Source organism: Anolis carolinensis, chromosome 4 (assembly GCF_035594765.1).
Source record: "Anolis carolinensis isolate JA03-04 chromosome 4, rAnoCar3.1.pri, whole genome shotgun sequence".
NCBI lineage: Eukaryota > Metazoa > Chordata > Lepidosauria > Squamata > Dactyloidae > Anolis > Anolis carolinensis.
The window spans coordinates 29,019,306-29,043,466 of NC_085844.1; the positions used below are offsets into that span (position 1 = coordinate 29,019,306).

General features: G+C 38.5%; 1 protein-coding gene across 1 annotated transcript; it reads right to left on the minus strand.

Moving 5' to 3' along the window:
- Window positions 1-1,905: 1,905 nt before the first annotated feature.
- pop1 (POP1 homolog, ribonuclease P/MRP subunit) lies at window positions 1,906-24,115 on the minus strand. Its single transcript, XM_003219504.4, has 16 exons — window positions 23,981-24,115; window positions 21,268-21,414; window positions 20,309-20,383; window positions 18,941-19,116; window positions 17,933-18,181; window positions 15,924-16,011; window positions 14,035-14,222; window positions 13,123-13,376; window positions 12,929-13,022; window positions 11,900-12,011; window positions 11,319-11,435; window positions 9,217-9,332; window positions 8,284-8,475; window positions 7,373-7,527; window positions 3,628-3,969; window positions 1,906-3,287 (listed from the first exon to the last, which is right to left on the minus strand). The coding sequence occupies exons 2-16, from the start codon at window positions 21,410-21,412 to the stop codon at window positions 2,645-2,647; spliced, it is 2,946 nt and encodes a 981-aa protein (XP_003219552.2). The 5' UTR covers window positions 21,413-21,414; window positions 23,981-24,115; the 3' UTR covers window positions 1,906-2,644.
- Between the last annotated feature and the right edge of the window lie 46 nt (window positions 24,116-24,161).

Sequence of the window (24,161 nt, forward strand, 5' to 3'; positions counted from 1 at the left end):
AAAAGCTAAATAAGCATTTCATTCATACTTCTAATTTGAAGTCATCAAGTCAAAGTGTGCTAGAAAATGGAATCACGTGTGTTTGTGTGTATAAGGAACTGGGGTAAGCCTTTGGTATTTGCAAAACTGAAGTTTGTATCCCCCTCACACACACACACACACCCCAATGAAGTGGCAATTCATATAACTTCTACTTTCTCTACAAATTATCTGATTCTCACACTAAGCCTTTTACCACGTCTGTGCCATCTACAAACTGGTCAAGGTTTTATTAAAGTTCTTATGACAATCTTAACACTCACGTCTGCCTGACATGGCAAGACATACAGTCTAAGAAATATTTGACTCATATGTGTATATCCCCGAGATTCTTGTTTAACACTTAATTCAGACCAAAATACAAACTGAGCACTCCTAATCCAAATTCCAGAATGCTTTAAAATTCAAAATTGTCCACCTGTTGGCTGAGATAGTGACACATTTGCTTTCTCATGGTTTGAGGCACACAGACGTTTCATATTTAAAACAGTGCATAAACTTACCACTAGGGCATGTGTATAGGGTGTATACGAAACATAAAAGAATATGTCTAGACTTGGGTCCCATCTCCAAGATACAAATACTTGTATTTGTTTGTTTTTAATTCTCAGCAGAGGCCCAAAAGGGCTGCTTCACTTTCAGAGGAGCCCAACACAACTGCACAATTAAATTTTCTCTCACTTTGCTCAGAATGTAAGTTATCTTATGACACAGTACCATAGTAATGATGAATAAAACCAGTGATTCTAAATTAACATACAGGGTAGAGTTGCAAGACTGAAAACAGGTAACAAGCAACACCTGGTGAAATATCTTCTTCCACAGAGTCATGAAAGTAAAGGAACCTTCTCCCATTTTAATTCTTGCAACCAGGTTCACATCCCCACTTAGCCATGGAAAAGTACTGGGAGTTACTGAGCAAGTAAAGCCCAGAAAATTCTATAATAGGGTCATCATAAGTCGGAAATGACTTGAAGGCACACAACAAGTCCTACGACATGGGCCCCTTCTCTATTGTGGAGGCCTGTACCACAGTGCAACAGTAATACTACTTCATGCAGCACTCTCGGCTTCACTTTTATAGCTTTCCCCAACCTGTTGCTCTTTACAACTTCCACCGTCTCCAGCCAAAAGTGTTATATGCTTATTGCAGATGATAGCATTTGAAATACCATACTTTCTTTTATTCTCAAAGTCCTCAGTCCTGGTCACAATCTGGGAGAGCATGGGATAAAGACACAGGGACAACCCAATTTAAGTCATTTGGGTTTGTTTTCTTAAAGTAGTAAAGCTCATAGCATAAAGGAGAAAACTAGGAAGAGGGCGACTAAATTCTGCAACGAAAATGGAAAATCATGGTTGATATTAAAAGAAAACATGCTGTTGCTAGTTAACATCCACACATAGCAATTTCATCCATTCACAAAATTCCTTAGGTTCTGAATAAAGCATTGTTTCTCCTGTGGGGACATCTTGTGGTCAATTTCAGTGTTGACTGTTGCCACCAATCAGAAAATTACTAGCTGCTTCTATTGAAGAAAAAATGCTAGAACCTCACCAAACTACAAATCCCAGGATTCCATAGCAGTTAAAGTGGTGCCAAACTGCATTAATTCTACAGTGCAGATGCACCCTAGGTTTCTCAATCAATGGTATTACTTATTTGCATATGTATTGACAATCACTCCGCATGAAGAATGAATTAAAAGTGTGCCTGCCATTCATGCACGAGCCATGATGATCTATTCAGTATCGGAGCAGTCATTTTTTAACGTTTCACTTAAGGTTCCATGTAGCAGAAAAGCAGAGTTCCCTTCATTATATCTTGATATATTAATTCAAAACACATAAACACATACACAAATATTAATCTTACATTGTCACAGAGTTTATTGCCTTTTACATGTCCCAAGGCACATACTGATTGCAGACTCTTACTTTGCTTTCAAAGTAATACCGTTCAGAAGCAGCGTCCCATCACAGATGTCAGTGCAGAATAACAATGAAGAATTCTTCAGGAGCAGAACATATACATTATTTTTTACAGGGAAGCCAACTTGGGTGATCAATCCTTCATGCATTTATCAGTTCAAAACTTTTTTTAATTTTATAGGTTAATCTGCTTTTATGGCAGATTTAGACAAAATACTCCTGGTATTATCTGAAAAGGGCAGTTTTCTACTAGGAGACTGAAGAAATCCTGATTTTGGAATTACAACACAAGAAAATCTTACAGCCTCAGTAAACATGCTTAAACAATAATTATTTCAAATATACATGATAGTCAATTCAGCTGCAAAAACCAGAGAGGAATTCCTTAGTTGAAGCAAATATCTCAATAATATAAAGGAGGGAATTGTTTAAATGTACAATGAACACTGATTGCTTGTTTAAAAAAATGTATACACATCAGAAAACAAGTGTGTTTTCAAGAGAAGGGAATGGTTACTTTGATATCATGGTATGCTAAAGGGTTTCAAAGCCTATTCCATACTACACATGAACAAAGTTGGCACTTATTTTGGGAAGCTTTCAATCTGAATTAAGAGTTGTGTACTCTCTTTTGGAGAAGGGTTTCTTTGGCGCAACTGAACTGCAAGTCAACTCAGACTTCAACAGTAAGCCTAGCAAATCTATACTGCAGTGATCCTGGATTGCGAAGCAACACAAGGCCTCTCTTGCTTGCTGGTTGAAACATCAACATTTCCAGCAATCCTGCCAAACTAACAAACCCAAGAGCTTCCCCACAACCAGAGGCCAACGAAAAGTCCCCCTGAGTGACAAAACCCAAAAGGACTCTAGAACAGTGTGATGGTACATCTGGCAGAGGTTCAGGCCATAAGCCGAGAACAAGATCTTGATGTTCATTCACAGTATCAGGAGCACTGCTTTCCGTTACCTTCTTTGAATTCACTCTCTTTTTAATTCCTTTCTGTTTTGACACCTTCCCTTTAAATCTGTCACTGTGTTTAGGCTCCTGAGGACCAAAGAAGTGCTGGCTTTTGTCAAGCTGTGACAGGTCTTCTTCGGTGGGGATGCAAATCATGGTGTGCAATTCAGGGCTACCTTTTTTGAGAAGGGACAGACTGATCCACACTACTGCCCGGGGATAACGCTGATAGGTTGACAAGAGAGCATCTTCATTCAGTTCCTTCTGATCTGCGTTAGAAAGAAGGTGTTGTATCCTACGGTTTTTGCGAGATGTAGGCTGACACCAGATTGCCACTTGCTTTAATAATTTCTTGCTCCTTTAAATAAAAAAGAACACATTGTGATTTCATATACAGGCAATCTCCACATTATGAACATCCAACTTACAAAGAACTCATACGTAAGAACAGGGTGGGACAAGAGAAAGTGAGAAAATTCTACTTCTGGAAGAGTTATCATTGAGAAACGGTGTCTCTACTGAAGCTTTCTCACCAACCCTTATTTCCACAACAAGTCGTAATTTTCAAAATCCAATTATCACAGGGACAGAAAGTGAGATGAAATCACATCTTACATTAGCCCTAGGCAGTACAATCAATTATAAGGTCGATGGAATGGCAGCTTTTGTTTAGAGGGTTATCAATGGGTTCTACACACCTGAGAACACAGAAGCTATGGCCTAATGTGCCTTCCTCTATCTTCCCTACATTGGTTGCCTTTTCTTCTTCTTTTTCTTCTATCTCCATATTTTGGGAGGACATCTCTCTTTGTTGATCTAATGCATCCATCACAGGAGACTCCTCGGCATGTGATTCAGAGCTGAGGCCACAAGAAATCTGTTCTCCAGATGCACAAGCCTTATTGTCTATGGTTGCAGCATCTATGCCTTTTGTGTTTTTGCTTCTAGCCTCCCAATCTTGGGTGAGCTTACTCCAGGGACAGGAAAAGGGGGCCAAAGTCCCATGTTTAACATAATTTGCCCTTTTTGCAGGAGGCCGTCTGTAATTTTAAAAAACACAAAACATACTTTCAGTTTAGTAGCATGAAATGCAAAATGAAGTTCCATGATTCTACTGAAACAAACATAGACACACTTTTTTGCTGGAAAAATGTTTAATGTCTTTAATATAGATGGACAACTTTCAGTTTCACTTAGAGTCTCACTTATCCAAGCCTCGCTTATCCAAGCTTCTGGATTATCCAAGCCATTTTTGTAGTCAACGTTTTCAATATATCATGATATTTTGGCGCTAAATTCGTAAATACAGTAATTACTACGTAGCATTTCTGCATATTGAACTACTTTTTCTGTCAAATATGTTGTATAACACAATGTTTTGGTGCTTAATTTATAAAATCATAACCTAATTTGATGTTTAATAGGCTTTTCCTTAATCCCTCCTTATTATCCAACATATTCGCTTATCCAACGTTCTGCTGGCCCATTTATGTTGGATAAGTGAGACTCTACTATATTTTTGGTTTATCACTTCTTCCAATCCTCAGTGTATTTATCTTATTTCCAAATTTTGAGTTTTGAAAAAGAAGTCCCACACAATTCATATGCATTTTCATTTTTCTATATACCTTTGTCTAATACATGCATTTTCTACAAGTAGTTCCCACATATTTTTTTTCCTCTATTTCTTCCCACTAACACTTTTTGTGCAGGTGGTAATAATAATAATAATAATAATAATAATAATAATAATAATAATAATAATAATAATAATAGTCTCTGACTAACACTGTCCAAATTTTTAGCACTGATATCAGCATGGAGTTTGGTTTGGACAAATGTTCAACAGTGGCATTGAAGAAAGGAAAAATCATTGAAAGTGAGGGCATAAATATGCCTAATGGCCAAACAATAAAGTGTCACCAGCCAGAGGCCTATAAATATCTGGGCATATTACAGCTGACAACATCAAGCATGAACATGTGAAAACTGTGGTCAGCAAAGAATACACACAAAGGGTCAGAAAAATTCTCAAAAGCAAGCTCAATGGAGGAAACCTCATGACCATTCATCATTCGCTGCACCCTCGCAGTGATGTTGACTGGCTATATCTGCCTAGAAGATCAGGTGGCAGAGGACTCTTACAAGTAAAACAAGCAGTCAAAGAAGAAGAACATGCCCTGGCAGAATATGTAAAGCAAAGTGAAGAACCTGCTTTGATTGAAGTCAAAAATCAAAAACTCCTCAAAGCACAGCAGACAAAAAACGAGTACAAGAAAACCACACTACAAACTAGAGCTGACAGTTGGCACAACAAAACATTGCATGGAAAGTTCCTTGACAAAATTGAAGGAAAAGCTGATAAGGAGAAGACCTGGCTATGGCTCACGAACGGGACACTGAAGAAGGAGACAGAAGGCCTGATCCTTGCAGCCCAGGAGCAAGCCATCAGAACAAATACAATTAAGGCCAAGATCGAAAAATCAGCTGATGACCCAAAATGCAGACTGTGCAAGGAAACCGATGAAACCATTGATCATATCCTCAGCTGCTGTAAGAAAATTGCAGAGACAGACTACAATCAGAGGCACAACTACGTGGCCCAAATGATTCATTGGAACTCATGCCTCAAGTACCACTTCCCAGCAGTAAAGAACTGGTGGGATCACAAACCTGCAAAAGTACTGGAAAATGAGCACGCAAAGATACTGTGGGACTTCCGAATCCAGACTGACAAAGTTCTGGAACACAACACACCAGACATCACAGTTGTGGAAAAGAAAAAGGTTTGGATCATTGATGTCGCCATACCAGATGACAGTCGCATTGACGAAAAACAACAGGAAAAACTCAGCCGCTATCAGGACCTCAAGATTGAACTTCAAAGACTCTGGCAGAAACCAGTGCAGGTGGCCCCGGTGCTGATTGGCACATTGGGTGCCGTGCCAAAAGATCTCAGCCGACATTTGGAAACAATAGACATTGACAAAATTACAATCTGCCAACTGCAAAAGGCCACCCTACTGGGATCTGCGAGCATCCTCCGATAAGTTTAAAAACAACACACACAGCACATATAAAATTCATCTGATAAAATTGTAAAATTCCTAAAATGCAGTAGAACTTGCGAACAAAGCTAGTTATCTGTCAAAGATCTGCCTAAAAAAACATGTTTTTAAACTAGCATGAAAGGATGTCAGGAGCTATAGTCCAAGACATCCGAATACACTAGAATGGAGCAGGCTGTTTGGTCACAATAAACTTCTACAACTTCACTTTTAAAATTTCCTTTGATTCTCAAAAGGCAGTTTCCTGGCCATGTAATGTTAATTTTATCTACAATTACAAAATCTAAGAGTTGGAAGGGACCCCAAGGGCCATCCAGTTCAAACCCATTCTGCCACTCCCAATAGATAGCCATCCATTCTCTGCTTAAAATTATTCAGAGGAGAGTCCACTACACTCCAAGGCAATATATTACACTGCTAAACAGTTCTTACAGTCAAATAAGTTCTTCCTAATGTTTAGATGGAATCTCTTTTCCTGAAATTTGAATCCATTGCATTATTTTAAATGATGCTGCATGTTACATCCTCATTCATTCACATATATTTTAGTTTGTTTTGAGTTACTGAAATTGTATTTCTAAATCGTGACACAGTCACAAGAATATGCCAAGGTAAATTAATAATAATAATAAACTTTATTTGTATTCCGCCCTATCTCCCAGAGGGGACTCAGGGCAGACTCCAAAAATGGCAAACATTCAATGCCACAGTACATTCATAAATACAAGTACAAATAACAAACCAACCAGATTCCAAAATAAACCAACATTTAAGGCAAAATTATAACCAGAAATTAAATAATAACATGGCCTGCCAATTAATTTACATATAACATAATTTAAGTCATTTGAGGGTAAGCCAGGTTGATTCCACTTATTTCCAGGAACCTTGTGTCTAAATCCTACACACAACTGCCAGTATCTAAAGGGCATTTTAAGCATGTGCTTAAATTATTTCTCGTCTCCCAAAGCATAGCTTCTGCTCCCCATAGGATATTTATGAAAATTCCCACAAAGCTTCCAAAGAGATATGTTAAGTATGTAACACACTGGGGAGAAGTCTAACAAACAATCTCATGTGAGAAGAAAACTGCTCCATAGTTCTTGGGTCACAGTTATTCCCTTACAACTGTACCACTGATAACCAGTGAGATCATGTAAATTTAGTTTTGATCATGATGCCATCCTATGACACCTATTTATTCTAATTTTCTTGTTAGCCATTTTGATTTTGATTCAGAGGGATTACTTTTTGCTTTTTAAAATCTCAAGCAAATAAAATTATGAAGAGAATATGTACAGTCTACTACACAAAGAACTGAGATTAAGAAGATTACTAGACTTCTTAATCTCAACACATAATTTGGGACATTTACCTCTTAAATTTTTCAAGAAGATTGCTCTCTAGTTCTTTGGCAAATTGAGCACCAGCAGGACAGTCTGGATAATCATGTGGCACATGAGGTGTTCTCTTATACAGGGAATGTTTCAGAGCCTCTCGCAAGCCTCCTATTCGTGCACCTTGGTATATCTACAAAGCAAAACATGACAACGTCTTGGAAGATTCCAGCTGCAGAAAATCAGATAAAATTCTTACGGTGCATGTGCTGCAGCATTAATGCAATTTCAGACCACTTTAATGCCCTGCTTCAATGCTATAGAATCATGGGAGTTGTACTTTTGTGGGGTACCTGCACTATTTAGTAAAGAAGGATAAAAACCTTGTAAAATTACAACTCCCATGATTCTATAGGATTGAAGCACTGCAGTTAAAGTTATGTCAAACTGCATTAGTTCTGCAGTGTAGATGCACCCTCTACTTCAGATCCAACAATCTATTTCCTTTTTCATTACGAATCTGAGTTATAGATATGGTTAAAAGGTATTTCCAAATTCCAGCACATGAGAAATTCTTAACAGAAATCAGTTTCAAAAACGTTAACAAGAACATCAAAGTCCACCTTAAAACCAGGTGTGCAGCTACAATATGCCTTGTTTACCTAGTACAAAGTGCTTTGCAGAACACCATGACATTTGGTATCACAAAGGATGCAGCAGCAGCAGCACTATAAGGAAGAGATCACCCTTGCAGAGGCCTGAACTGATTTTTTATTGCAGATGGCTTGGGAACAAACCAATGGCTGCATGATATCAAGCAACCTCTAAATGCTCATCCTGGCTTAATTCTCACATTTTAAATATGCAGTCATGGCCATCAAGTTTCAAAATTTTTGGAAGAGTATCCCATTATGTGTGCATTTATGTACAAAGTTAAATAGTCACTCACGAAAGGAAGCCAGAAAGCCATGCCCCAGCCTTTGGGGAGATAAATATCCCATCCACTTCCCCATCCTGGTCGATCTTCCCCAGCTATTTTCCCAGGGTGCTGAACCAAGAGTACAGGAATCTTGGATTCTTGAGGGCCCAAGTCAAGATGTGACCCAGGTACCAAGAGTTCACTTCTCCGGAGATTCAACTCCTATGAAGAGAGGGTCAAACAAAGCACTATAAAGTTTGCTTTCCTTATTAAAAAAGAGAAAGTAATTGAACAATACACAAAAAAGCTTCTCATGATATACTGTAAACCCTTTGACCTCCTCTTATTTTAACACCAATTGAATATACTGAGTTCCATTCCCAGGGCACAGTATTTGTCATTAAAGTTGAAAATACACATGGGCCCCACTCCCTCAATAGGTAAAAAAAAAAAGACAAGGAGAACGGAAGGATCATGCAGGCTGGCTCCATGGCATGGCATAGCAAACTGATCCACAAATGCTGGTGTTTGGGCCTACAAGCACTTCTTTTTCCTGCTAGTCTGAATTTCAATTAAGCAGCACAGCTACACATGAGCTGGGAATGTGTCAATCCAACATCACAACATTCAGAAGTCACTCACTCTGCTTAGGAAGAGAATGCCAACATGTTCTAACTGAAAAATAAAAATAAAGCAACTTTTCCTCTGAGGTACTAACAGCAGCATTACAACCTACTTGCATTGTCTTCAAAATATCCAGAGGTCAGACTGGGTAATTTAGGCAACCCAGTCTGACTTCTGAATTGAACATGGATTTAAATGATTCTTCCCAATTTATGAATGACATACCGTAACAAGAAGGCTCACAAGCAAACATTTCAAATATATGGATATCTTCCTGTCTTGAAATGATGTGGTTTAACATATGCAAACAAGAAAAAACATATCTGCATTTAAAATTACCTGTTCTGGCATTTTGGTGTCTGTGACACTTTTACGAATATTCTGGTCCCAGAGAAAACTCTGAGCACATTCTGCAGGAACACCTCCTAAGATCAGCTGTTTCATTTCCTGATTCTCTAAAAAAATGGAGATACCCATCACGGCTGAAATGTTAGCAGCTTGTATAAAGAAAACAAAGAAATCCTGCTGGTACCTAAATGTCTAACACATTTTATTTGACATAAACTTTCATGGGCAACAAGAATATGTGACAGTAAATTGTATAGATATTATTTATTATTATTGAATAGAGATTATTGAAAGTTTTAACCTCTTTAATTTCCAGGCCATAAAATCACATATTTATCTCAAGAGTATAATAATCTTTCTACGTGAATCAAGAGGATAAATAGAAAAAAGAAAAGAATTAAAAAGGGATATTAGGAGATAGAAAAACATGAACCATAATTTTTTCTGTAATCTAACAAATCTAACAAAAACTATAATATTGTTTCCAGGAGTTTGTGGAATTGAAGAATTTCTAATTCGGGAAACTTAAAAAAACAAAACAAAACAAAGATGACCAATTTTGATGAGATGAAAAATGCTGTTCTTCCACTATTTCAGAGATACTGTAGAACCTTTGCAAATAAAACATCTTGCTTGGAATGTGAAAGTTATTCTTGCTGAGAAATATTCAGCAATTATAGTGGACATTAAATTTGCAAAAACATACAGAAAACAAATGCATTGTTTCCTCTGTGAAGACCATGCTGACTCAAAAAACAAAAACAAAAAACCTGCAAATGTCTATCCCAATGAGCACCAGGTGTCTTTAAATTTCCTTTTTAGATGCTATCTTCCCTTTGGCTGTTTGCAAAGGGGGTCTTCAGCCATCCAAGCCATTGTTGTGTCCCCCACATGCATCCATTTAAAATCTTCTCTTTCTAGCCCTTGTTCTTCCTCCATCAACTCTGGCTTGCATGCACTGTCTGCAAGCATGCACTGCCTGCAGAATGTCTCAAAACAGAAAGGGTTGTTAGAGTCAAAAGCAAAAAGTGAAAGGCTCAAGAGGTTGCAACTGATAATTTACAGATGCTTGCATGTTCCTTCTGCCTCATACATCCAAAATTCCGACCTGGATCTTTTTAAGGTAATATAAAATGCAATAGATTGAGTTGCACTTGTGAATCCAATAATTGTTGGTTCAATAAATAACAAACTACAATTATGTGTGGGCATAGGCAAGAAGAGAACTTAAAATGTACATGGGTGTAAAATAGAGAAAAGAATCTGATAAAGGGGAACAACTGCCTCAGGCAGTGAAGAGTCACAAATAAGCAACAAAACACATGCTTTGCACACAGCCAAATCAGGCATTTGTCCCTAATTTCTTAACTGAAAGGATCCCAGACCACAGAGCTTAAAAAGTACTCCTCCCATGAAGATACTGGCCTAATAGAACAGGTATCTAAATTAGCTAAATCTACTGAAAGAGGCAGAGATGCAGATACCTCAAGTGAGACAGATGCTAAAATGTGGAAGTGTAAAGAATTTGTGTTTTAAAATATGTTATGTCCTCAAACCACACTAACAGGAAGTCAGACAACTCTGTGCAGATAAACTGTCAGAAGGAAAAGGACGAAGTCATGAATGCAATAATGTGCAAATAGATTCAGTGGCATTCAATACTCACAATTATATTTCCAATTACAGAGAAGGATCTCTATATTCATACAAACACTGCAGGGCAAACACTACTCCATTTTATTAGAAAGAACCCATCACACCTCCCTCTAGATACATTTACAAGAAAATTCAAGCAAGTGGAAATGAAGTGCTGCATCTGAGGTAATAGCACCTGTTGGCCTCGCCAGGATTCGAACCTGGATCATCTGTACCATTTAACAGAGGCTTCCATTGAGCACAAGACCAGTTTGGTGCAAAGTCCCTTCCTCACAGTAGCTACATAATTACAATTAGTAAGTACACATCTACTTTAGTTTACTGACTAGAATACTTAACTATAAGTGGACTGGACAGACCATGCATTAACTTAACCTAATATGAATGAGACTATTTTATTTTTTCACAATAACACAGTGAATAACAACATACTTTACCTTGATATTTTTCAGGATGAGGCATGGACTTTGATCTCTTTTTTGGCAAATTCACTCGAGGATCACCAACAGTCAAACCCAATACAGAACCTGAAGGAATGTCTGATGGACTTAACCCTTAAACACACAAAACAGATGTAACTACCTTTAAAAGAAAAGCCAGCAAGTATCATTAGTATACAAAGATATTTTCTATTGCATCTTCGCCATTGTCATAGACTGGTAAAAATGAAAACACTACATGTGTGCATATATCTAATTTTACACTACAGCCTTCTGGCCCTTTCTATCTTCAAAAACTGTGTGTGCTTTTAAGAATAGGATGGAACTCTGTACGACATAATAGTGAGGAAGCCCAAGAGATCATCTAAGGGGGCTTATTGTAGCTAGACAGATATCTCACTCTTTTCTCCACTGGTAACTTATGGATCTTATTTGGAAAACACCTCAGTAGCTCTGGAGAGAATCCATCTGTTACTAGCCTCAGAAGTCAAAAGCTAAGTAATGTGTGTCAGTGAAATATAAGGAATCCATTAACAGAATGCCATACAGAAAGAGGAGGAGCACATCCAGAATTTTACCTTGCAGCAGCTCAAAGGTGGCTTCCTGACGGAGATGAACCGACGCCTGATCAGAGTTTCTGCATTTTTCTATCCACCAGCTAGTAATTTCAGAATTGCCAGAATCCATTTCCTAGAGTATCGAAACTGCCTTGTTAAGGTATTGTGAGTTGCAACCTTCTGTAAATAACGTGTTACTCCCTATTTGTCTTGTGCTAAGTTCAAGTGATAAAAGTTGTCTACTGAGATAACTATATCCCTACAAAAGCAGTACTGTCATGAAACTCCACCCTGAAGTTTGAGGAAGTTTACCAAACATCCAAAGCTCAGAAATACACTGATGCACTTGAATCTCTCTACCCTGTAGCAGTTCCTTTTCCAACATACTGACATTGAGAGCATGTACCAGGACAATACAAAAATCATTTGATCTTCTTTAATTTGCTGTACAGGATGCTGATGAGATGTTTAAATAGTTTCCAGAAAATAATGTGACACAACATTTCACTGTGATTTTTTTACCTTTAGTCTTTAGGGATGTCTTTCTGTTTGCCAGCCACACTTTTAAAAATATGTACACCACTGACACGTTTAGTTTAAATTTGTAACACAGGAAGATGCCTTTTATATTGTATCTGTCAAAAGACCAAATTGGCACAATACTGCCCACATTTAACTGGCAACAACTCTGCAAGGGTTCTGATGGAAGCCTTTTACAGTCTTACTTGGAAATACCAAGGACCAAATATGGAACTTTTGTCAACAAATTCCCTTAATTTTGCCTTGATTTTCAAAGGAGGTTCTGCAATATAGGTCTATAGTTAACATCCTCTCAGAATATTATAGAAAAAAAGCTGAAAAGATTAATGGCAGTACAAAACATGCCAGATGTCTTTCAACAATTCATGAAACCATATGCTGCTATAAATAAATTTGAGTAACTAGTTCAATCCTAGATAGATCCTAGCATTTCAGCCGTAAAGGTTTAGAATGGCAATACTATCTTGAGAAGAACACAAGCACAAGTGTGTCAACTGCTGATCTACTTACTGTATGCAATGATGCAACCTTAAGTGCCTCTGTGAGTACACAGTGTGAGAGGGGACCAATTAATCGGTATCTGAGGATCTCCATTGTCAAGTCACTGGAACAGACAAGAGTTACATGTTTAAATGTATAATACTGAGGCAGGACAGACTAAATAGACACAGCTTTAGGAGAATCTAATCAAGTATAGTGATTACCTTATTACAACCCCAGTAGTATGTGATGTCCAGCAATATGGCTGGTGTGAATCTCTGGTTCCGTCACCAATTATTTTTTTCACTGGGACAGCCACTGTTTCTCCTCCTTGGCTCTTCCTCTTCCTTTTCTGGCCAATGTTTTCAGCAACATACATTTTAGTTTCTTCTAGAGGTAATGTTGGAACTGGTTCAGGATTACAGGTCACCATGGGCTCCGAACACTGGAACACTGTTTTCAACTCTTCCAGTATATCCTACGTTATGTGAAGAAAGGCTCAAGTGTGAATGAATGTCCTATTTTAAAGTTTCAGCAGAGAGAAAAAATTGTCCTGAAATGTCTTACTCTGTATTTTCTGACAGCCTACAATCTGAACATTTCTCTCCTGACTTGCTACGTCTTGCTATCAACAGAAGCCATGCTCATAAAAATGGAACTCACTACCTAACAATAGAAAAACTTGTCTTCATTTCTACTATACCAAGAGAAAGGTTTTCTTTCTGGATTTGTTCATATAATTTAGCTGCTACTTTCAGGAGAGGCCATAGGTACATACATACTCTACATGCAAGAAAACCTAAGGTTTTTGCAATTCCAGTTAAGAATGTTACTGACTAGTTATGTAAAAGATCTTTGTCCAAAATTCTGCAGAGCCTTTCCTTTTTATTACTATCCTAGGTGGACCAACAATATCATCAAATATAAAGCAACATCCTATGGCAAAGGAAAAATGCTGGTGCTCCATCACATGTACTGTACTTAGTATTCCAGGCTGTTAATACCTTCCACATTTCTATGAGAAAAAACTCAGGTGTCTACATATTATCTGTTAGCTAAATAAGCACAATGCAGTTTAGGAGTTTTGTTTTGTTAAAAGCAGTATCTCATACAAAATAACAAGATAAAGCCTTCACCTTCTTAAAGGCTGGATGTGTCCATATCCACAATTGTCTGCTTTGAGAAGAATCGTCAGATTTATTTGTGGGTTTCCAAATGAAAGTAACTGGACCAAGTGCTTCTTCAGGGTATTTATCTATTCGGTACAGCGTAAGAGAACCCTGACGCTTCCCAGGAAGACAGGAAATAGCTGCAAATGTTGGCCCTGAGGAAGAGTGCATTCAAAAATCAAATACTTCACAGTCACACAAAATATGCTGAAAACAAAGTCCCCTTAGACCAGGGCTTCTTAAAACTTTTTCTTCTTTCAGGCTCTTTCAACCTGAGAAATTTTTACGTAGATCCAGGTGTATAATATATAAAATAGGTATACATATCAAACATTTACTGATAATAAATGATTTGAAAGGCTTGCTAAACAGGCTGATTTTCCTCTTTGTGGAGAACACCTGAAGCGTTTTTTGAAAATTTCACTGTAAATAGATGGCCTTCAGAACCCTTTTACTGTTGCCAAATATTTCGCAACCCCAACATTAAACTATGGGCACTCAATTTGAGGTCAGGACCCACAGTTTTGGAAGCAGTGTTTTAGACCACAGAACAGTTTTATTAGTTGGTGACTAGAACCTTTAAGAAATATTCAAACCAATCTAAACCTGATGGAGTAGAGATGAATTATGGAAAGGCAAAATAAGTCATATGAGAGTTTCTTTTATAATTTCAAAGTGGGCTACTCACTCTACCCTCTTGATTTTTTTTGCATTTACTTTTGTTTTGGAGATGCAAGTTGGAAAGGAAAATATGGCTTAATTCCTCCTCCATTTTTCATAAAATAGGCTTGTTATTATCACTTCCTCATCAGTTATGGCAACTAAGAACTTTCTCCAGGCAATCAAGCAGAGATGTGTCTGTAAATTAGAATACTTGCTTCATTTCCCTTTTGGGGGAGGAAATGTACCATGAGATGATTATCAGAGCATGGTTACATTGAGACAATTCCATGAAAGACTACTCTAAATATATTATAAATCACTTGTGCTGCCAAGCTATATTTTATTTCATAAGCTTATGTTGTACCTACTGTATCTACTTATGTATAAGTCTAGAAATTTTAGTTTAAAATTGACTTAAAAAATCCTTGGTTAATGTAAGTACTGTACATTAACATCACTCAGATATGTAAGGAAACATATCTGAGTGATGTGGCGAAAGGTTAGGACACGGGTATCAAACTAATTTTCACATAAGCCACATAAGCCTTATGGTTGCCTTCTAAGGGCTGTTTGTAACTGTAAGACTGTAAAAATCTAACTTTGTCACCCTGGCATTGAAAGCCTCGCAAGCCACATAAAATGACATGGCGGATCAGATTTGTCCTGTGGGCCTTATGGTTTATATGTGTGAGTCCATACCCAGAAAAAAACTTAAAAGAAGCACCAACCCTTTCTATTCTTTACATCATAGCACTGCTTCTGACCTTTTTGAATGCTTGGATGGAAAATTGCAGTCTTGGCAGGCCCCTGAGGCCAAATTGGCACTTTCCTCTCCTTGCAGAATGACCCTCAACTTATCCACAGGCCATAGCAAAATCCATAATTTTTGCACCAAAATTTGCCCTCAACTTATACATGAGGTTGACTTATACACGAGTATATTTGGTAATAATATACTATGATGATTAACAGCAACACCTTCCATGAAATAAACAAGTACCCAGGAAGCTGGGAAGGGCAAACATAGGACTACAAAAAGCTATTTAAAATGAGCTTGTATTACTTCCCCTGGACAACACTTGCCTACCCAACTGTAAACAGGCTTAGCACTGCCCAGCTACAAATACCAGACCTATTCTGGATTAAGCCATCAGGATCACATTATTTTAAAAAATTGTCTGAGGAAATATTACCTGTATCTACATTGCACATTCGAGCAAGTGCTGTCAGAAGCTCCTCCTCTTTTCCAACCAACTCCAGACAACAGTAATATGATAAATCCTGATATAAAAGAAGAGCTATTGAATTTCAAACTGCAAAAGAAAACCTTGGCAATGCTAGGGTGGCAAGTGGAAGACAGAATAATTTATTTGGTTTTTAAAATGTGAGCCACCTCTTCCAACCTAGTTTCAGGTACCCAAAGGAAGACACAGAAGGGAAAGGCGTAATAAATCCAGTGGATTCATACCAATCATGTCACACAGGCTGAGAATGTACCAAAAGCAGTTGATATTCAACTGATAACAGGACACAGTCAGAGCCTATTAACTGATAGTCTTAAGAGCTGCACTGAGCTGATAAAGTTGATTCTACAATGATGTATGACCCTCTGTCTCTTTTGCAGCCCTGAAGTCCCCACTAACTTGCTCAAAGTATTCACAGTTATCACATTTTTTCCAAAGAGGAGCAAATTATTATAAAATAATCAACTACCACTCCAGAAGAGATAGATTAGTTAAGTTTTTCAATTGAAAATGAATATTGAAATCACTTTTTGATTGGATTTTGAAGTGTGCTCCATGATTCCAGGCAAGCAAAGGGACAAAATTTGGACCCCGCTTGTAGTGATAGACCCTGCAAACTGTAATAATCCAAGATGCAGCTCCACTTGGAATATGGTGTAGAATTTTACCATACTTTTGAAAGGATATTTTAGTGCTTTAATTAATCATGTTGTTGGAGCAACTCCCCTGAATAAAGCCTATTTGGGGCATAGATTGTAACTGAGATGTAGAGAATAATGCAGGCGAGAGGGGGAACTTTTCTGCCTCCTTCATCATAGAATCCAGGAACTGAAGTGTGAAACATTCAATTCAGCTGCACAAAAGTACTTTTTCACATGGCTGAAATGAAGAACTGGTTGTCACAAGGGAAAACGATAGCCATCAAATAGGGCAGTTTTCAAACAAAATTATACAATTTCATTGAGATCAACACTCGGGGCTGGGTAAACTGTGATGGATTCAAAGGTCAATTTTCTGACTTTTATGGGCCTAACGCATTCCTAAAACGTTGGAGGGGGGAAAGAGAAAGAGAAAGACTGTATGTGATAGGAAGTTCATTTCTTGTTTTGAAAAATTGGCGTTTTTCAAGCTAAACATAGCAGGTTGGTCATACAACATTTTCACAAACCAAGTAACAAAATCATTAAGGGCTTCAAACGATGAAAATTGATTGAATGATTTAATAGTATGGCACAATAGTGCATCAATCAACCTGTAATCTGATACTTTTCCTAAAACGTTTCTAGAACTGGTTCCATCCAGATGTATTCCCATTTTCAATGTGGCTGTGGATGACAGGACGCACAGTCCGAACATAATCTATAGTAGGTTAAATAAGGTTGCACTATCTATTGGTTCAGCTGCAACTGAAATATACACAAGCTCAACGGAAAAGCCTTGATCTTGCAATGACTGCATCTCATTTTCTAAAGATTTTAGTAACAGGAGAGCCAGCTTATTATCTTTATCAAAGGGAAGAAAATGCATTAAAATGTTTTCACTCAAAAGCAAATCTTTATGCACAGGATCCAGAACAGGATGATGTGTTGAAAAAAGGTGAGAAAACATGGATGGTCATATATGCCAAAATCTTTCTCACTTCTTGATAAGTACGAGCCTCATTCTATCTTAAATGTAGTACAATATTCAAGAATTAAGATATGGTATCTTTACATACAAGAATAAAATGTAGAGTTATTAAAATAACTCAATAACCAATACTGATAAAGATACATTAACACAGCACACACAAAAATGCTCAGATGTTAATGGGAGTGCTTCACCTTCTCACTACCCCCTGGTGCATAAGGAAAAACAATATCTGCCTGATCTCCTGAAAGAGCATACTGCTGGTTTGCTTGTAAAGACTACATTACTTCCTTGCCCAGAACCGATATATATATATATATAAACAGTACCTGAAGGAGGCAGTGATTGGTCATGGCTCGATAGCAGGCCCGGTAGCACTTTGTTGTAGGCCTATCTCCTAAGCAGTATCCCCATTTCTTCACCATATGAAACCGTTTTGCATGCCAGATGTGTGTTTCCAACCAGATATTCTTTTTTTGTCTGCGATTGAACTCTGCCACCAAGTTTGTACGGCGCCTCCTGGCTTTGCGGCACTTGCTCTTTGGGAGGTCTTTCTTCTGATGTTCAGGTTTCTCTGTCTGTATTGTGAGAACACAGAATACTGCTTTTCACTGAATTGGTTTCCAATTAAGATCCATGTAAATCTGGTAGCATATGAAAACATGTTATGTGTGTATTTGAGAGGGGGAGAAATGGGGGAGACACAGATTCAAATGGATCATCTTGAAGAGATGATTACCACTCCTCAAGTGGCTGCAGGAATGAATGAGAGCCAATGAGGTATAATGGATAGACTTGGGAAGTCCACATTCCAGAGCCATGAATCTCATTGTGAGACCAGTCAGTCACTCTCATCCCAACCAAACCCAAGATAGTTTATGGAATGATAAAATGTAGATAAGAAGAATGATATATGCTATCTTGAACTTATTCAAGAAAAAGTAGGTTACATGTAATAAACAATTAATCTGAAGCTACCCCCAGGGGCATGCCATATAAGATTGCATTAATACCACCTTGTGATTCGTGTCAATTAGATTCCAACAAATTATTTAAAATTTGAAAAAGTGTCCAGAATATGCCTAAATATCCAAAAGGCACCAGTTTCCATATGATCTTGGAAGGTAATTATTACTTTGATGGGAGACTGCCAATTAATAACAAATGCTACAGAATGTATTTAAAAGGAAGGTACTGGTAAAACCACCTCTGAATATTCCTTGCCTAAGAAAACCCTATGAAATTAATGGCTTTGCCATACATTAACAGGTGAGTGGAAGGCACATACACATGGAAACACTATAACTTGCAGATTAATAGGACATATAAAGGAGCACCTCTATTCTGGCAAGTTCACGGAGTCTCCTGGGCAGACGTTTGATATTGTGGCTCATTGCTCGCCGCCTCATGTGTCTTGGCAGAGACTGAAACACTAGGGTATTGGAAGACTTCTGAGTAACTGCCTTCAACATAGCCTTCATTTCAGCAGCACGAGCTTGAACAAAAGGAGATACTGAAAAGAAAAGAAGTTACTCAGACAATGAACTCTGATGAGGAAAGACACTTAAATGAGTTCTCCACTTTGTAGGAATGAGGATTTAGAAAAATCTTTAAAGCCGTACAGCATCTTATGCAATTCCATCCAACTTAAAATCTGTTAAAATACTTGACAACCTCTGTGAATATGCTAAAAAAGGAGAGAAGAGGATCCTCAAGTTGAGCTTTCAGAGGCACTCCACAGTCACACACACAGAAGGGTTGGGATCTTGTGACAAACTTTGTGGACCTTGGCTGGATTGTTTATGCCTATTCAACAGTATTTCTGTCCGAGTAGCAAAGTAAGCTTTACTGGAGCCTATTATTTTCTCTTAAAGAACTTAAAATAAATACAAATAGATAAACTAAAGTTGCATATGTGCTAATACGTTTTGTGGACTTGTCTTCTAGAATGCAAAAAGAAGAAACTGTTTTAGGACACTGCACTATTTTATAAAGAAACCTAACAACAATTTATTCAAATTTCCAACTATTCATTTATCATTTATAATCAATGTACAAAATATTTTTCCCACAGCAAGTTAATTTTGCCGTGCCACAAATTGTAGGTTAATCAATAATTTACTGGGATGAGAATCAAGGATTAGGTGGATTTAGACTGAGATTCACATGTTTTTCTGCGACCTGTCTTGTCTTCCAATTACTTCTAATTTCAATTAACAGCGCTGCACTTGAATTCCAAACTGTGGTAAATGCTAACTACACTTAAATTGGCCAGATTCATAACACACTTTAAAGTTGATTTTCTTTAAATATGCTTCAGAAATAAATGTGTTTCATTTTGGCAGCATATGAAACTGTGATTAAAGTAAATTGGAAGCAAACACTTCCAAACCGCTATTTTGGAGGGGAGGGGAGAGTTCAAAGCTCCTCCTCTTCATTTTGCTAAATAAGGGTTCAGCCACTGCAGCTCTCCAGGTCGGGTTAGGCAGCAACTCTCATAAGTCTAACCAGCTTAATCAATGGTTTCATGTGATGGAAAACTTGTTTCTATGAAAGGTAGCTGGTTTGTGGGAAAAAATCATTTAGGAATTAAGAGGTATTAGCAGGCATAGCTGACTCTGAAAGTATGCTAAAAAGCATACAACAAGTAATTGTGCTGCCTATGTACAGACCACAGCAAGACTGGCTTTTTTGTGGATGCTTACCTGTTACATATTTAGGCATCTCATGGAAAGGTTTTTGATGTGTGAAGCTTTGTTGTGAGGTTTCAAAATGTGTATCTATTGGTAAATCAAAGAGATAAATGTTACAACTGAACTACAAAATGGATACATAGCAACCATCCATATGAATGGTTAAAAGACTATAAAAGCTGTTCTCTATACTGGTGATCTTGTTAGAAGTCTCAGTCCGTTTGATCTATTAAGTAAATAAGAAGTTAAATTTTGATTATCTAAGTAATATTTTAGCCTGATAGCTATACTACACTATAGCAGGTTTGCACTTGCCAAACATTCCTCATTATCTCATTTGGAAACACTCTGCTGGACAACTGAGGTCCCATCAACACTGACTGTTTCATGCAGATAGAACTACATTGTATGGTCAGTGCTGATTTATATAATGCAGCTCAATGTAGCTAAATGCATTAAAAGGACAGCCTGAGATGCAATTATTTTTCATGCTGCTTTGGGCCTATTCTGCCTCTCTTAGTCTGGGGCTACATCTGCACAGTAAAGTTAATGCAGTTTCACACCACTTAAACTCAACACTATAGAATCAACATTTTTAGAATTCTCTGCCAAAGAGGGCTGATACCTTACCAAATTACAACTCCCATGATTCAACAGCATTGACCCATGGCAGTTAAAATGGTGTCAAACTGCATTAATTCTATAATGTAGATGCTCCCTTGGGAGTGATTTTTAATGCAGCCATGATCTTTCTTTCCCAGCAGGTGTCCCCCTTTTCAGGAAGCATAGTGAGCTACTTCACAGGACAATTTTCATTACACAATATGACTAACAGCACCTTCTAGAGAGCATCAGATTTGGTCTTGCTAAGCAGTTCTTAAAATCCAGTTTTTATATATCAAAATGTCACGGTTAGTTACATTTCTGAAGAAAATTCAACCATTACTTTCAATAAAATCTGTAAGAGCTACCTTTCTTCTTCCGTTGAAAGGTTTTGTCACCTCCATTTTGAAAGTATGTTTCACTGTGACTAGGCCCACTGTCAGAAGGATAAGTCACACTTGAAGGTTGATTTTTCATTTTCTTGGCTCTTTTCTTTTCTTTTGCCTTGGACATTTCTGCAGGAGAAGAAAAGGCATTTAAGATGCAACCTTACCTCTACTGCACAGCAAATGCATTTAGCTCGAGCAAAGAGAGAAGCATGCCGGACACTTGCACTCAGAGGCCGATGAAGACCTAAAAACATGCATCCTGATCTAGTGAAAGAAATTAGACAATATATATCAAGAAGACTGTCACAAAAACACAGACCTAGCAAACTGATAATTATCTTCATGTTTGTGTAGTCGAGGAGCTTCATGGCTGGAATCACTAGGCTGCTATGAGGCTATATTCCTGAAGCATTCTCTCCTGATGTTTCGCACACATCTATACAGACATCCTCAGAGGTTGTGAGGTCTGCTGGAAACTAGGCAAGTGGAGTTAATATATCTGTGGAATGTCCAGGGTGGGAGATGTACTCTTGTCTGTTTGAGGCAAGTGTGAATGCTGCAATTGGCCAGCTTGATTAGAACTGAATAGCCTTGCAGCTACAAAGCCTGGCTACTTCCTGCCTGAGGGAATCCTTTGTTGGGAGATGTTAGCTGGCTCTGATTGTTTCCTGTCTTGAATTCCTGTTTTCTGAGTGGTGTTCTTTATTTACTGTCCTGAGTTTAGAGCTTTTTAATACTGCGGTAGCCAGATTTTGTTCATTATCATTTATTTACTGTTCTGATTTTAGAATTATTTAATACTGATAGCCAAATTTTGTTCATTTTCTTGGTTTCCTCCTTTCTGTTGAAATTGTCCACATGTTCGTGGATTTCAATGGCTTATTGGGCCCTTCCACACAGTCATATAACCCAGAATATCAAGGCAGAAAATCCCATAATATCTGCTTTGAACTGGGTTATGTGAGTCCACACTGCCATATATTCCAGTTCAGAGCAGAAAATGTGGGATTTTATTCAGCTGTAGTCTGGCATGGTGGTTGTTAGAGTGGTGTTCCTCAAATATTCTGTGTCCAGGTTAGATTAGTTTTTTCTCTTCTATTATCTTGGATTTTTGGAGCCATTCCCCTATCTTCAAACTTCAGTGCCAGATGCTTAGCCATCATAGACCTCTTATCAATATTGAGTTTCATCCTTTCAGCAGTATCGGTTGAAAAAATCCACTCTCTCAAGCTGGGGGCCCTTCCATACAGCCCTATATCCCAGAATATCAAGGCAGAAAATCCCACAATATCTGCTTTGAACTGGGTTATCTGAGTCCACACTCAAAAAATGTGGGCCTTTCTGCCTTGATATTCTGGGTTATAGGGCTGTGTGGAAGCGTCCTTGGTCTACACGAGGCATGAGCAAACTTTGGCCCTCCAGGTGTTTTGGACTCCAACTCCCACAATTCCTAACAGCCGGAATTGTGGGAGTTGGAGTCCAAAACACCTGGAGGGCTGAAGTTTGCCCATGCCTGGTCTGCACTGTCATATAACGCAGAATAATAATAATAATAATAATAATAATAATAATAATAATAATAATTTATTTGTATTCCACCCTATCTCCCCAAGGGGACTCAGGGAGGATTCCAACATACAATGGCAAACATTCAATGCCTCCGTAAACAAACAAATACTGACATGAAAATCCCAGAGAAACCCGCATATAAAAATAACATTAAAACCTAACATCAAATTAAAGCCAAACATCAGTAAATTAAACTAAGTAAAGGTAAAGGTTTCCCCTGACGTTAAGTCCAGTCATGACCGACTCTGGGGGTTGGTGCTCATCTCCATTTCTAAGCCGAAGAGCCGGCGTTGTCCATAGACATCTCCAGGTCATGTGGCCGGCATGACTGCATGGCGTCGTTACCTTCCCGCCAGATCAGTACCTATTAATCTACTCACATTTGCATGTTTTCAAACTGCTAGGTTGGCAGGAGCTGGGGCTAACAGCGGGCGATCATTCCGCTCCTGGGATTTGAACCTGGGACCTTTCGGTCCGCAAGTTCAGCAGCTCAGCGCTTTAACACACTTCCCCACCGGGGCTCCCAAGTTAAACTACACGTAGTCAAACAAAATTATATAATAACATAAAATCCAAACAAACTCCCGAGAAGCACCTCTCCTCTGGCAGTCAAAATACAGTAACAATGAAGTAAATTACTAGCCATTTTCTCCTCTTTTATATGAAAAATCTACTTCTTGAGGCAGATGCCTCACCCTGCCTAGTGATCAAGTGGGCCGTACCTACTTTCAACCACTCTTTTGCTGAATTATTTTAACAACAGCCTACTTAATGACCTTAATGAGGAAGGCAAAGAGAAACCCGATCTGAACCCATCTGACCTTGAAACCTAACCAGAGGCAGTTCTGGTTAGTGTTTGGATGGGAGAAAGGTACTGGAATGGATGGCCCTCTTTATGGTCTCTTCTGTTGTGATGGGCAAACCTTTGCCCTCCAGGTGCTTTGGACTCCAACTCCCATCATTCCTCACAGCCTCAGGCCCCTTCCTTTTGGCTGTGAGGAATGATGGGAGTTGGAGTCCAAAGCACTTGGAGGGCAAGGTTTGCCCAGGCCTGGTGCAGAGGCACCCAACGCGCCCCCATTCGCCCTGCTTCCCTCTTCCTCTCAGCTTTATCCTCTTTTACCTCAGATGTTAGCTTAGGCCTCAAAGAAGGAGCGAATCCGTCAGCTTTCTCCCTCCACGGCGTCCTCGGCTTCTCCTCAGACCACGCGCGGCGCCCACTTCCGGCTTCCGCCTCGAGACTGCACTCCCCCAAAGCTCTTCCTCGCGGGAGGGCGACGGTGGGCGGGGAGGTTCTCAATACC